The 14352-nt window shown below is 34.1% G+C and overlaps 1 protein-coding gene across 1 annotated transcript; it reads right to left on the minus strand.

Moving 5' to 3' along the window:
- On the minus strand, nt 12313-12711 carry LOC109328337. The gene has a single exon (XM_019561793.1). It carries the CDS (start codon nt 12709-12711, stop codon nt 12313-12315), a length of 399 nt encoding a protein of 132 aa, XP_019417338.1.

A 14352-nucleotide genomic window follows, 5' to 3' on the forward strand; every position in this document is an offset into this window, starting at 1 on the left:
ACAGGTCTAGTGTTGCATATATACCTCAGACATCCAATTATTTGTCTCTAGATGGTTTTGTCTGCAACTGATTCATCTTCAGTTATTGAACTTCCTACTTTAACAGGTGTTGAGGCAGAATTGCATCCTTCCATGTTGAATCTTTCAAAGACATCAACAATATACTTCTTCTGGTGTATGATAATTCCCTCCTTGATGCTAGTAAACTATATCCCTAGGAAGTAGAACAAGTTTCCTAGATCACTCATGTCAAACTCATTCTTCATGTCTTGCTTGAATGAGTTGATTTCATAAACGTTGTTGCCTGTTACCAATAGATCATCTACATATAGACAAACTATTAGCAATTGATTCAGTTCTGCATCTCTTATGTACACACCATATTCAACTGTGCATTTTGAGAAACCAAGCTTCAACAAAAAACCATCAGTTCTCTTGTTTCAGGTCCTTGGTGCTTGCTTGAGGCCATAAAGAGCCTTATGCAACCTATACACCCAACTTTCATTCCCTTCTACCTCAAACCCAAATGGTTGAGTAACATACACTTCTTCTTCTTCTAATGGACCATTCAAGAATGTTGACTTGACATCCATTTGTTGAATACACCAGTTCTTATAGCTTGCCAATGACACCGCTAATCTTATGGTTTCCATTCTTGCAACAGGGGCAAAGACTTCATCATAGTCTAGGCCCTGTCTTTGAAGGAAGCCCTTTGCTACAAGCCTAGCCTTGTACTTGGTCACTTCTCCCTTTGGATTTATCTTTACTTTATAAACCCATCTTACATCAATATCCTTCTTTCCTCTTGGTAACTGAGTGAACTCCCAAGTCATGTTCTTCTCAATTGACATAAGTTCTTCTTGCATAGCATCAAGCCGTTGACCCTGCTTGACTGCATCTTCAAAGTTTATTGGTTCTATTTCAGCCAAAAGAGCCATGTGAACCAGTTCCCCTTTAGCAGTGATCTTTGAGTTAGGAAAGACGTCAGAGTCACTCAACCTTGATGGTGCATGTCTAGTTCTATGTGGTCTTCTTTGATTCTAATTGTGTAGCAGATGGTTGATCAACAAACAATGGTTCTCCTTCTACTAACCCTTCATCAAACTACATTATTGTGTTTTTCTAGGTCAGTGCTTGTTCTACTCCAATTTCAGCCTTGTGTTTCATCAACTTTCACATCTCTACTCAACATTATCTTTTGACTTAGTGGATCAAGACCCTATATTCTCCTGTAGGGTGGTATCCAAGCAATACAACCTTCTTGCTTCTGTCATCCAACTTCTTCCTTTGAACATCAGGAACATGAATATAGCAAATTGAGCCAAACACTCTAAAGTGATTCACCCATGGTTTTGAACCTGACCAAGCTTCTTCAGGAGTAGAATCACCAAGTCTTCTAGTAGAACTCCTATTCATGATATAAATTGTTGTTGAAGCAGCTTCACCCCAAAATCTCTTTGGCATAGACTTTGTTCTAAGCATGCTTCTTGTTATGTTAAGAATGGTTATGTTCTTCCTTTCTGCAGTAGCATTGTGTTGTGGGGTATAAGGAGCAATTATTTCGTGAATCATTCCTTCTTCGGCACATAACTCTCTTAATTTGCTTGACATGTATTCTCCGCCTCCATCAATTCTTAGAGTCATCAATTTCTGTCCACTCTGTTTCTCTAATTGTGCTTTGAAGTTGATAAAGACATTAAATACCTCACTCTTCCTCTTGATCAGATAAACCCAAGTCTTCCTTGTGAAGTCATATGTAAAGGTCACAAAGTATTTGTTGTATCCTAAAGAGTTTTCTTCAAAGAGTCCACATACATCTGAGTAGATCAATTCAAGTGAATTTGTTGATTTAGTTGGTACATGTGACACAAAACTGTTCCTGATTTGATTGCTTGACGAACACTCATCACACAGCTTACTATGACTACTAATTGATGGTAGTCCAATTACAATTCCTTTTCTACTCAGAAGTTCAAGGCTTTTAAAGCTCAAATGGCCATACCTCTGGTGCCAAATCCAGTTGTCATGAGCTGTTTTGGACAACAAGCACTTGTGATTGTTCACTTGAATCCCAATCTTGAAAGTTCTATTTTTGGATAGTGGAACTCTCAAGATCAGATTCTTGTCACAATCATATACATTCAATAACTTGTCTGCCATAGTCATTTCATACCCTTTCTCAAGTAGTTGACCAAAGCTAAGCATATTGTTTTTCATCTTTGGAACATACAAGACATTCTTGATGCTAGCACTCTTCCCATCTTTCCTCTTGATTGAGATGTCTCCAACTCCTTCAGCATTGATGGAGCTATGGTCTACAAACTTCGCTCTACTCTTGGAATTCTCATCAAGTCTCTCAAACCAATCATTGTGGCCTGACATGTGATTAGAACAGTCTGTGTCAAGATACCAGCAATCATCTTTGACCTCCTTTTCAGATGTGACCATGAGCAGAACCTATTCTTTCTCAGATTCTTCCCCTTGAGCCAATCTAGCTTCAATTTCTGGTCTATTGCTATGAGTAGCCTTGAGTCTACACTCAGATGCAAAGTGCCCAAAGTTCAGTGAAAATATTGAACTTTCTTCTTATCAAACTTCTTCTTACTTCTCCTTAGCACTTGATCTTGTCCATTTCCTCTGTTTGCTGAGAAGGAGTTAAATTCTTGTCTAGTTCCTTCACAGATCCTTCCTTTGTCATTCTTCCATTTTCCATTAAACTTCTTTTGGAAGTTTCCTTGGCCAAAAGACCTGCTGTTGGACTGTGCTTGGAATGTTTGATCATAATTTCTATATGAGTTTCTCGCCTTGATTCTTTGTTCATGAGCCTCTAATGAACTTTGCAATTCTTCAATCTTGAACACTTCAAGATCCTTAGATTCTTCTATGGCAACAACCACATGATCAAACTTGGGGTTCAAGGTTCTCAACACGTTCTCTACCACCAACTAATCCCTTATTACTTCACCACATCCCTTCACCAGATTTGTCAATGATCTGATTTTGGTGAAGTAATCTACAATTGTGTCACCATCTTTCATTTGTAAGAGTTCATACTCTCTTCTTAACGTTTGGAGCTTAACTTTCTTTACCTTCTCTGCACTAGCATAACATTTCTCAAGATTATCCCACGCCTTTTTTGCTGTTTTGGCACTAGAAATCTTTTCAAAGTTTGATTCATCCACACATTGATGGATCATGAACAAAGCCTTGCAATCTTTCTTCTTGCATTCCTTGAAGGTAGATCTTTGAGCCTCGGTTGCATCCTCCCCCACTGATTGGTACCCATTTTGAACTATCTCCAGCACTTCTTGATAGCCAAATAAGACCTTCATTTGAATGTGTCATATCTCGTAGTTTTTGCCATCCAGTGTAGGTAATGTCATGGTGAAGCCACTATTGCTTGCCATGAAAATGCAGGGGTGAGTTCTTTCTCCCACAGATCCAAGAATCAAAACAAAAGAACAAAGCTCTTGATACCACTATTGTGAATAGCCTTATAATCAAGCAATGAGTGTGCACTTGGTTAGAAAGAAAAGAACAAGAAAGGAAAATGAAGAAGAAGAATGGAGTGTATGTAGAAGAAGAGAGAAAAGAACAATTATTGGTGTAGAGAGGAAATGAATTGAATCACTTGAATTCTAACACAAACTAACTTTCCTTTTATAGCATAAAGCAACTACCTAACTTTCTATAAACAGAAAGTATTGCAACTAAACTAACTGAATTACAAAACTATCTAACAATGTAAAAGTGTTTTTCTTGAGTTTTATTGTTGGTATTTTAACCTATACTTAGAAAATTAGAAGATCTGTCAATAACAATCTATCATTCATATATTAAACATATAATTGACCCTTAATGAGTGATGTATAATTTAATATATGATCTTGTAAAAAACTTTACTCACATACATATTAAACTCTACTTTTCCATGTAAGATTTTTTAAAATGTGTATATAGTGAAATCTAAATATATAGTATGAGAATATCTTAAATTTAATGCAAAGATTTGATGTATAAGTACCGGACTTTCTTGTGTAAACGTGTTTGGCATGGTTTCACGGGGAAGGGGTTTGCGTAATGAGAAGGATTTACGTGTTGCATGATGGTACGTGAAGTAACGTTAGTTTGGGGCGAGTCAATTAAACGTAAGGTGGTAAACGTGTACGCATGAGATTACGCTTATCATTATGGATGTGGACGTTGATTATTAGTGTTTTGAATATTAGATATAGGAACCACCATAGTACGTGACTAAGCTAAGTTTTTGATTAATAATATTCTATCATGTCGTGGGAAATCTTTACAAGTCATATCATGTGAGTAGTCCCTCTCTCTCGAAGTTTCTTTCTAATTCATTCTCATTCTGGTGGTTATACATGTCGATAGGGAAATATGGATCTATTTTGCTCAAAAAAATAAATATTGACATATATTCTAGCTTAAACCACGGGTTTAATGTTTTAAATTGCACTGTCACCCCACACCAACCAAAAATACAGAAAGAGATCGAGGGTACATTTCTACTAAGAAAATGAGTGTACATTTCTATTAAGAAAATGAGTGCAATTTGTTTTTTGTGTGTATCTTGCATTCTCTTTTTTCGCACTACCCTAGAATTGATATTTAACAACGCTTATGTATTAAATGTTGTTAAATATAAGGTAGAAGAGAATTCATAGTGTTCATTTAAGAAAGCGATGTTAAATGTGTTATCTTTAACAATGCTTATTAAAGAAAACACTGTTAAAGATCATACTTCATATATTTAACAGCACTTCTTCAATAAGCGATGTTAAATGTGTTATCTTTAACAATATTTATTTAAGCAAACACTATTAAAGATGTTATTTTTAATAACACTTATTGAAGAAAACGTTGTTAAAGACGTTACTTCATATATTTAACAACACTTCTTCAATAAGTGTTGTTAAAGATAACACCTTTAACAACGTTTGCTTAAATAAGCGTTGTTAAAGATCACAACTTTAACCGCGCTTATTGAAGAAGTGCTGTTAAATATATGAAGTATGATCTTTAACAATGCTTTCTTCAATAAGCGTTGCTAAAGAAAACACCTTTAAGCGTTGTTCAATGAGAGTAGAAGTTTCGAAGAACATATTCAGTGGGTATAATAAGGTTGGCAAAGATGATTTGATTCTTTCTCATTTGCAATATGCGGATGACACCCTTCTAATTGATGAGAACTCTGAACATAATGTATTGGTGCAGAAAAGTATTTTGAAATGTTTTGAATTGGCTTCTGGGTTGAAAATTAATTTCCACAAGTGTAGCTTCATGAGTCTTAAGTCAAATCAAGACTTTGTTATGAAGGCAGTTGAAATGTTAAATTGTGTTGTTTGCTCTGTGCCCTTCAAATTTCTGGGGATTCCTATTTGTGCTAATCCTAAAAGGTTCTCCACTTGATCTCCTATAATTGATATTTTCAAAAAGAAACTATCTCTCTAGAAGCAAAAGCTCATATCCCTCGGTGGTCGGGTAACTCTCCTTAAATCGGTATTATGCTCCTTACCTATATACTATTTCTTTTTTTTAAAGCCCCAATTTCTATTATTAATATGATTGAAAAAATAAAAAGACGTTTTCTTTGGGGGAGGGAGAAGAGAGAAAAGGCATTCATTGGATAAAGTGGAAGAATGTTTGTAGGCCTAAAAAGGAAGGGGGTCTAGGTGTTAAAAGTTTGTTTGTGTTCAACTTAGCTCTTTTAGGTAAATGGAGGTGGAGATTATTAATCGAGAGAGAGTCTATTTGGGTGCAAGTCTTAAGATCTAGATATGGGAATGAGTTTTTAGGTAGTGGAGTAGGCAGTGTTTTTGAGTGTTTCAGGAGAGGTTCTTCTTGGTGGAGAGAATTAGGAAATCTTAGTCATAACAGGGAAGGGATTGGTTGTAGGTGAGTAGATGGTGATTTCCATAGGTTTTTAGGATGTGGGTCCTCTATTAAATTCTGGACAGACGTTTGGGTGGGGAGAGACTCTCTAAAAAATACATTTACTAGATTATTTCAGGTGTCTTTGGATAAAGATGCAACAGTTGAATCCTTGGGTGCATGGAGAGATGGAGTTTGGTCTTGGAAGATTCAATGGAGGAGGAACTTGTTTTCTTGGGAGGAAGAAGATTATGATGATCTCTTAAAAATTATCCATGATTCTAAACCTAAACAACAAAGTGAAGATACTTGGACTTAGTTACATGACAAATGTGGGAAGTATTCAGTCAAGAGTGCATACCAATTTTTGCAAAAAGATGAAGGAAGCAACAATCTCATTTTCTTCAAGAAGCTTTGGGCATGTAATGTCCCATCAAAGATGAAGTGTCTAGTTTGGAAAATTACTTTGGATGGAATACCAACTAAACTCAACCTAGATCATATAGGGGGTTTAGGAGTACAAGAGTCCCTTTTGTGTGTTTTTTGTGGTGAGTTCGAGGAATCCACTAGTCACTTGTTCTTTTCTTGTCCAACATCCTATATTATTTGGAAAAGACTCTATTCTTACTTTGGTCTTACCTCTATTATTCATAATGGAGTAAAGACCCATTTGTCAATTCATGCATCTTTGTTATGGATGGACAACAAGAAAAACCATTTGTGGATGGCTCTTTGGTTTGTCACAATTTGGACTCTTTGACATATTAGGAACACAAGTATTTTTTAGAACAAGCATTTTCAACTTAATGAGATGATGGAGCGTATTTTACTACATTCTTGGAGTCTTATCAATGTCTGCTTCCCTTTCTTTTCTTTTTCTCTAGTTGATTGGTTGAGGAACCTTCAAATTGTATTCTTGTTTGTTAATTGTAGAGATTTAGTGGAAAGGAGTATCACTTGTTCTCCTAATTTTTCTTTATCTCTATATTAATTATCTTATTGTTGATAAAAAAACTAACCAACTTAACTACCTATCCAACGGCTATATTGTAACCATATTATGGGTCCATAAAATACTTCCAATAGCCTTCCTCAAGCTGGAGAGTAAATGTTAATGATTCCAACTTGAAATCTTGATTTGAAACCATAACATTGCAATGGATCGGAATCTCGATCCTAATGTGATTGGATTCTCAATCACTTAGATTATGTTTTTGGTCAGAAATCTTGACCATATTTCCATGGAATCTCATGGTTCTACATCGTTGAAGCTTCATAGTTGTAAAATACACATTATAATGATGTTATGAGTGTGAGAGGAGTAAGAAGAATAATAATGACTTTCTATTGTACAAAACTATAAACCTTTTAGGTCGGCCAGAACCATTTGAGCTATTCTTGTTGGATCTCCTTTGTATTCAAGATAAGAGATTGTTCTTCTTATGTTGAAGGGAAAAAAACTCTAGCAAGCTTTCCAATTATATCTGCATTAAGGCTTCTGCCATTAATGAGTGCATCAAGAATTTTATCTTGTGCGACTTCGAGAGATTTCAAATTAGAACAATAACAATGTTCTATGATTTTCTAGGATCAAGAAGGAAAATTTGTGCCTGTGTTGCTACGCTAGTCCTACTTGGACTCATCGAGTCATTCTTTCTGTTGGGGGATTTTCGATTGGTAGCGACATAACCGAAGAGAGCATTCATAAGATCTTGATCAACACTGAAAGAACCACCATCAGTTATGGAGGTAGTGCTGCACATAGGACTAGAGAATCTGTTGGTGATGCTGCTCAAAAGACCACAGAGAAGGTCCAAGACGTTACATTAGAGAGCACAAGAGGCAAAGGAGAAGGTGAATGAAGAAGCAAAAGCCAATTTGGTGAATACTCCAGGAGGAACATTTCATGCATAATGTGAAGGATGATATCAATATTAAGAAGAAACTGAGATGTATGACAACCTTTTTTAAATTATTCTTACACTACGCCATTTAAAATTGAAAGTTATTTTAATATGTTCTTAACTCATTCAGCTGAATAAACATGGATTTAATTATGTCTAAAATTATAATATAGTAAAAAACTGCATGTAAAATGTGTACCCAGTTGTAATTCCTGAATATTTAAAGATGTTCTTCAAAATTATGAAGTCTTTAAGCGTGTATCCACACCGAAACCAACCTTTGCTATCAATTCTTTGAACCAATGGAGCATAAAATAGAATACTTTAAAACTATGAATTTCTTACTCACACAACTCTTTTGTTTTTATGGGTAACAAATTAAGAAGGGAAGAAAGATTACATAGTGGACTGTAATTCACTTTCTTGAAAATGACATTGTGTATGTGTATTTGTTTTACACAGAGAGTAACTTGAAAAAAGGAGAGAGATAAGCAATTCCCTTTTTTAGAGATCCGCACAAATGCACACAAAACAAATTTTAATCTTTACTCTTCATCACATATATACAGTGATACATATCTCTTCCAAATATATGTTGATGAAATGGTGCAAAGCAACCATTTAGGTATCCTTTCATCAACCAACACAAATTCATCCTTCCTTTATTTATTATTTTGTTTCAGTAACGTAGAAAAAATTTAGGATATATTTTTCTTTATTATTTTAATTTTTGGTGCTAGCATAGAATTAAAATAATATTCTATAGAATTATTTATTTGATGAAATTAAATTCTCTAATGTAATTATCAAATGATATAATTATTTATCAAAGATTAGAACACTAGTTAGTGTGTGACCGCGCAGGTTCAATACTAAGCTGATAGTGAATTAACTAAACTAATTTACTAACTCCTTAACGACCAGTCAACATGAAGTAACACTCCTCAATGATCATATCTACATATACATCATCTATATGTACAATTTAATAAATGAGATCTATTAATATTTATCTAAAAAATACTATTACACATATATTAATCTATCCAAGTCATTGATGTCATATTCTCAATGACTTTATGATCAAGAACAATCTAGACCAAAATTTTATAAATGACGTGTTTCTCATTTATTATAATCTCTATTATAATAACAAGTCTCTAATTTTAATCAATGACTTTATCATATAATATATTTTAAATAAATAACAAATATGATAAAAACAAATGCAATTACTTTAATTGTATTTAAACAAAAAATTGGATCTTGGGTATAAATATAGAAATATACAAATGTATTTCCCACAATCTCCTACTTGCACTAGAGCCAATTAGTCATGTATCTCATTCTCATTTTCGTTGTGTTTGTCAAACTCCTTTAACCCAAGTGCCTTGGTGAATGGATCTGCAACATTATCCTTTCCATCTACCTTCAAAATCTTGACATCATATTCAATGATTTCTCTAATGGGATGATACCTTCGCAAAATATGTTTAGACTTTTGATGTGATCTCGACTCCTTTGCTTGTGAAATAGCTCCACTGTTGTCACATAATAATGGAACTGGTTCTTCTATTGAGGGAATCACACCAAGTTCATAAATGAATTTCTTCATCCAAACAACCTCTTTTGCAGCTTCATTTGCTGCTATATATTCTGCTTCAGTTGTTGAATCTGCTACTGTAGCTTGCTTGGAACTTTTCCAACTCACTACACCACCATTAAAGGTGAACACGTAACCAAAAATAGACTTGATATCATCTTTATCTTATGCAAAACTTGCATCAATGTACCCCTTTAATTTAAGTTCAAAATCTCCATAAATGAGAAATTGATCTTTAGTCTTTCTTAAGTATTTAAGAATTGTCTTCACAACTTTCCAATGTTCCTCACCAGGGTTTGCTTGATATCGACTAATTACACCTAATGTATAAACAATATCAGGACGTGTGCAAGTCATGGTGTATATGATAGCTCCCACTGCACTAGCATATGGTACTCTATTCATGCGTTCTTTCTCTTCAAGGGTTTTTGCACAATCATTTCTACTAAGAGAAACCCCAGTTCCTATTGGCAAATAGCCCCTTTTGGATTTTTCCATGTTATACCTCTTTAAGATGGTATCAATATACACAGATTGGGAAATAACCTTTTAGATCTATCTCTATAAATCTTTATTCCTAGAATGTAGGTTGCTTCTCCTAAATATTTCATGGAGAATTGTTTAGATAACCAAATCTTCGTACCTTGTAATGTTGGTACATCATTTCCAATAAGTAATATGTCATCTACATATAATAATAGGAAAATAATTATGCTCCCACTAACTTTCTTGTAGACACAAGGTTCTTCTTCACATCTAACAAAGTTGAACTTTTCAATTGTTTGATTAAAGTGAATGTTCCAACTTTTAGAAGCTTGTTTTAATCCATAAATAGATCATTGTAGTTTGCAAATTTTATTAGGATCAGCCATGAATGTGAATCCTTAAGGTTATGTCATACACATCCTCTTTTAACTCTCCATTAAAAAAAGTTGTCTTCACATCCATTTGCCATATTTCATAATCATAGTATGTTGCTATAGCAAGTAAAATCTGAATTGATTTGAGCATTGCCATAAGAGAAAAGGTTTATTCATAATATATTCCTTCCTTTTGACGATATCCTTTGGAAACAATGCGAGCTTTATAAGTCTCTACCTTTCCATATGCTCCAATATTTTTCTTATAAACTCATTTACATCCTATTGGTTTAATATCCTTTGAAGCTTCAACCAAAGTCCATACTTTGTTGATCTTCATTGATTCCATTTTGGATTCTATGGCTTCTTGCCATTTCTTCTGGTTAGAACATCTCATGGCCTCATCATAGTTTATGGGGCCATCATCATTATGATCAACCTCATTTGATGTAACATCTTGAACCATTAGGTTTAATCTATCAGGTGCATGATGCACGCTGCTAGATCTTCTAATAGGCTCATGTATTTCAGATTCACCTTGTTCAACTTGATCTAAGACTGGTTCATTAACTTGTCTTTAAGCTATAATCGATTCTTGAGTTTCAACTGGCAAAGATGAAAGTCTTCGATTTAACTTTAAAACATCCAAGAATGGCTGCCCAATTTCTTTGTCATGTTCTTGAGCAATTATTGTTTCATTACATTCTTGAGTTTCATCAAGCTCTATTTCTTTACCACAAACACTTTATGCTCAGATGGTTGGTAGAAATAATAATCAATCATTTCTTTAGGATATCCAATGAATCTACATTTATTAGACATTGCTTCAAGTTTATCTGTTTGCAATTTCTTAACATAAGCAGGGCATCCCCATACCTTGATATGTTTAAGACTTGGTTTTCGTTCTTTCCATATCTCACATGGTATTGTAGATATTGCTTTTGTGGGAACTCTATTTAGCAAATATGTGGTTGTTTCTAACGCATATCCCCATAAATTTATTGGAAGATCGGTGAACCCCATCATGGACCTTGTCATATCCAATAAGGTTCTATATCTTCTTTCTGGCACACCATTATGTTGGGGTATTCCTGGAGGTGTCCATTGAGAGATAATCCCATTATCTTTTAGATAATCAAGAAAATCATCATCTAGGTATTCTCCTCCTCTATCTGATCTAATCACTTTGATACTCTTGCCAGTTTGTTTTTCTACCTCAACATGAAATATTTTGAATATTTATGACATTTTATAAGACATAAATGTCATGTTGGAGATACTCATTCGCATATAAATCATTATTATGATAAATAGAGCAAATGTTATTATTTAAAATAATAAGAAATCCTCATTTGTCCAGCATTGAGATTGAAATTATATTTGAAACAAATTTCGGAACATAATAACAACAATCTAATAGAACTTTTCCAATTTGCATTTTTAAATAAATGATCCTAAACTAATGCAGCAACAGTTTCTCCATTCCCAACTTGGAGACTAACTTCTCCTTTCTTCAACCATCTAATGATTATAGTCCCTGCAACATATTGTAGATGTTAAAACTATTACCAGTATCTAATACCCATATTGAAGAATCAGTTACAGATAAAGAAAACATGAAAACATTTTTCATTAATGTCTCACCTTGCTTCTCATGTTTCAGAGAATCAAGATACTTGCAGTTTCTTTTTCAGTGACCTTTCTCCTTGCAGAAGAAACACTCGACATTACTTTGGTCATTTCTATCTCTCTTATAAGGTTTGGTCACACCACCTTTAGGAGCAAGCTTCTTCTTTGGTTTGAAATTTTTCTTGCCCTTCCTTTTAGAGGAGTTACTAACCACCATGACAATTCCAGTTTTATGAGGCAATTTGATTTTGATAATCAATCGACATATTAAGCATCTCATGCAAATCACAATTCATTTTGTTCATATTGAAATTAACAATAAATTGTGAAAATGATTCAGGAAGTGATTGAAGAATCAAATCTTGAGAAAGCTCTTTCTCAATTTTGCACTCTAACTTCTCAAGTTGCTCAATAAGATCAATCATCTTCAACACATGAGGTCCAACTTGATCCTTTGCAGGCATTGAGGACCTAAACAATCTTTGGATAACTGGTACTTCGAAATCCTGCTTTGACCACCATACATCTTCTTAAGATGCTTAATGATAGCAATTGGATCCATATCTAGGTGTTGCCTCCAAAGTTCAGAACTCATGGATGCCAAGATAATCCATTTAACATTCAAACAATCTTCCTTATATTTCTCATACACTTCGGTTGCTTCAGCGATATGCAAGTCTGATGGAGCAGCCATAGTGGGTCCATCAATAGTGTTAAAGAGCTTTTCATGCATGAGAATTATTCTCAGGTTACGGTACCAATCATCATAATTGGCTCCAACCAGTTTGGAGGTTTCAAGAATGGAGCGCAATGATATAGTAGACATTTTTCAAATCTAAAGCCAATAAATATATTTACAATAAATGTGAGAGTCAAAATTATAATAATCAAAGAAATCAACATTTCTTCTAATTGACATAAATAAATTCTTTCTAAAAAACATGAACGAGCCTCTTGGTTGTCAAGTCGTTTCTCATACATATTTTAAAGTATTCAAATGCATCATATACAATTTCATAAAATAAAATAAAATAAAAACATTCATACAAATAGTCCCCCGTTAGTCAAGTTGTTCGTATTGTTATTAAATTCTAAACAAATATCACATATTTCAATTAATTTAATTTATAAGTCATCTGATATCCAGATCCATCCTCTGGTAATTAAATTGTAAGTAAACATCACATCTCACTCCTTTAACACATCACTGTTTTGAGGTTTCTATGGAATCATGCACTATATATTATTTCACAACATGTTTCTGGAAAAACGTTTTCTTTGAAGTAGAACACATTCTAATCAACACAAACAGTGCCTTCATTATACCTTTTATATATGAAAGACACAGTGCACAATATACATTTGAGTGAGCACAAATATATGTATATTTCCTATTTCTATGAGTAAAACACACAACAACATCTCCTTTTTACTTCTTTCGAAATGCATAACGCTTATAGAAAATGCACAGAGAACCAATATAAAACAAGTTTATATGTTTCACACCCACAATGAAGAGAAGTTATTATTTTGAAAGTACTCACATAAAACTATCTTATAAATATAGATATAGATTTTATGCACAGTGCCTAAAAAATATCACATCTTCATATGTATAAAACGCAGGCCACACTTCCCTTTATATATCAATATCTTTATATATTGCTTTGTATAGAACACACTTCATTTCATTTGTCTTCATATTATATAATATACATATATAACAGTCATGACAACAATATCAATATATATAGATTATATACCAGCATGCCTTTAAACAGTCTACTCATTAATACCTATGTACATATTAATGCTAACAGTCATGTCATACAGAATATATATAAGAGTATTGATCACCTTCACCTCCAATTTCACTATAGAACAATGAATATACATCACAAAGTGTCGCCTTTTCAAAAACCCAAAAACCAAAGAATTTCATGACACAAAATCTTTGTTGGGTATTTCATCAAACAGCTTCTCTGCTACATGGGTGAAACCCATGTTAATATTGTTGGAGAATTTCTCCATCCGTAATCCTTAGATTGAATGCGGAAGTCCTTATGGTCATTACTTCATTCCGATAACCTTATGTTTATGCCCATACATAAACCCATATGGAACGACCATTACCTTGTTGAGCCATTTCGGAATCTCGACGTTATGAGGGTGAGATGATCTTCCAGATGTTAGGGCGTCGAATGATTTTCCTTATGCTTCTCTATAGAGGAATGAGAGAGCTCTTTTCTTGAGTGTTTTCCTTATGGTGAGAGTGTGCCTTATGTGAGGAGAGATGCCCTTATGTTATGTTGTGGATGACATGATAGTGTTTTATCCCTTATGGATAACACTATCCTAATCCACCCTTATTCTCCTCAACCCTACACCTTAAAACCTGTTGCTCTACAAATGGGACCATAACCCATAAAAGTAACCCCGTAGTGGTTACTACTTTAGTTGCAATAAT

This window comes from Lupinus angustifolius, chromosome LG01, assembly GCF_001865875.1.
Source record: "Lupinus angustifolius cultivar Tanjil chromosome LG01, LupAngTanjil_v1.0, whole genome shotgun sequence".
Lineage (NCBI taxonomy): Eukaryota > Viridiplantae > Streptophyta > Magnoliopsida > Fabales > Fabaceae > Lupinus > Lupinus angustifolius.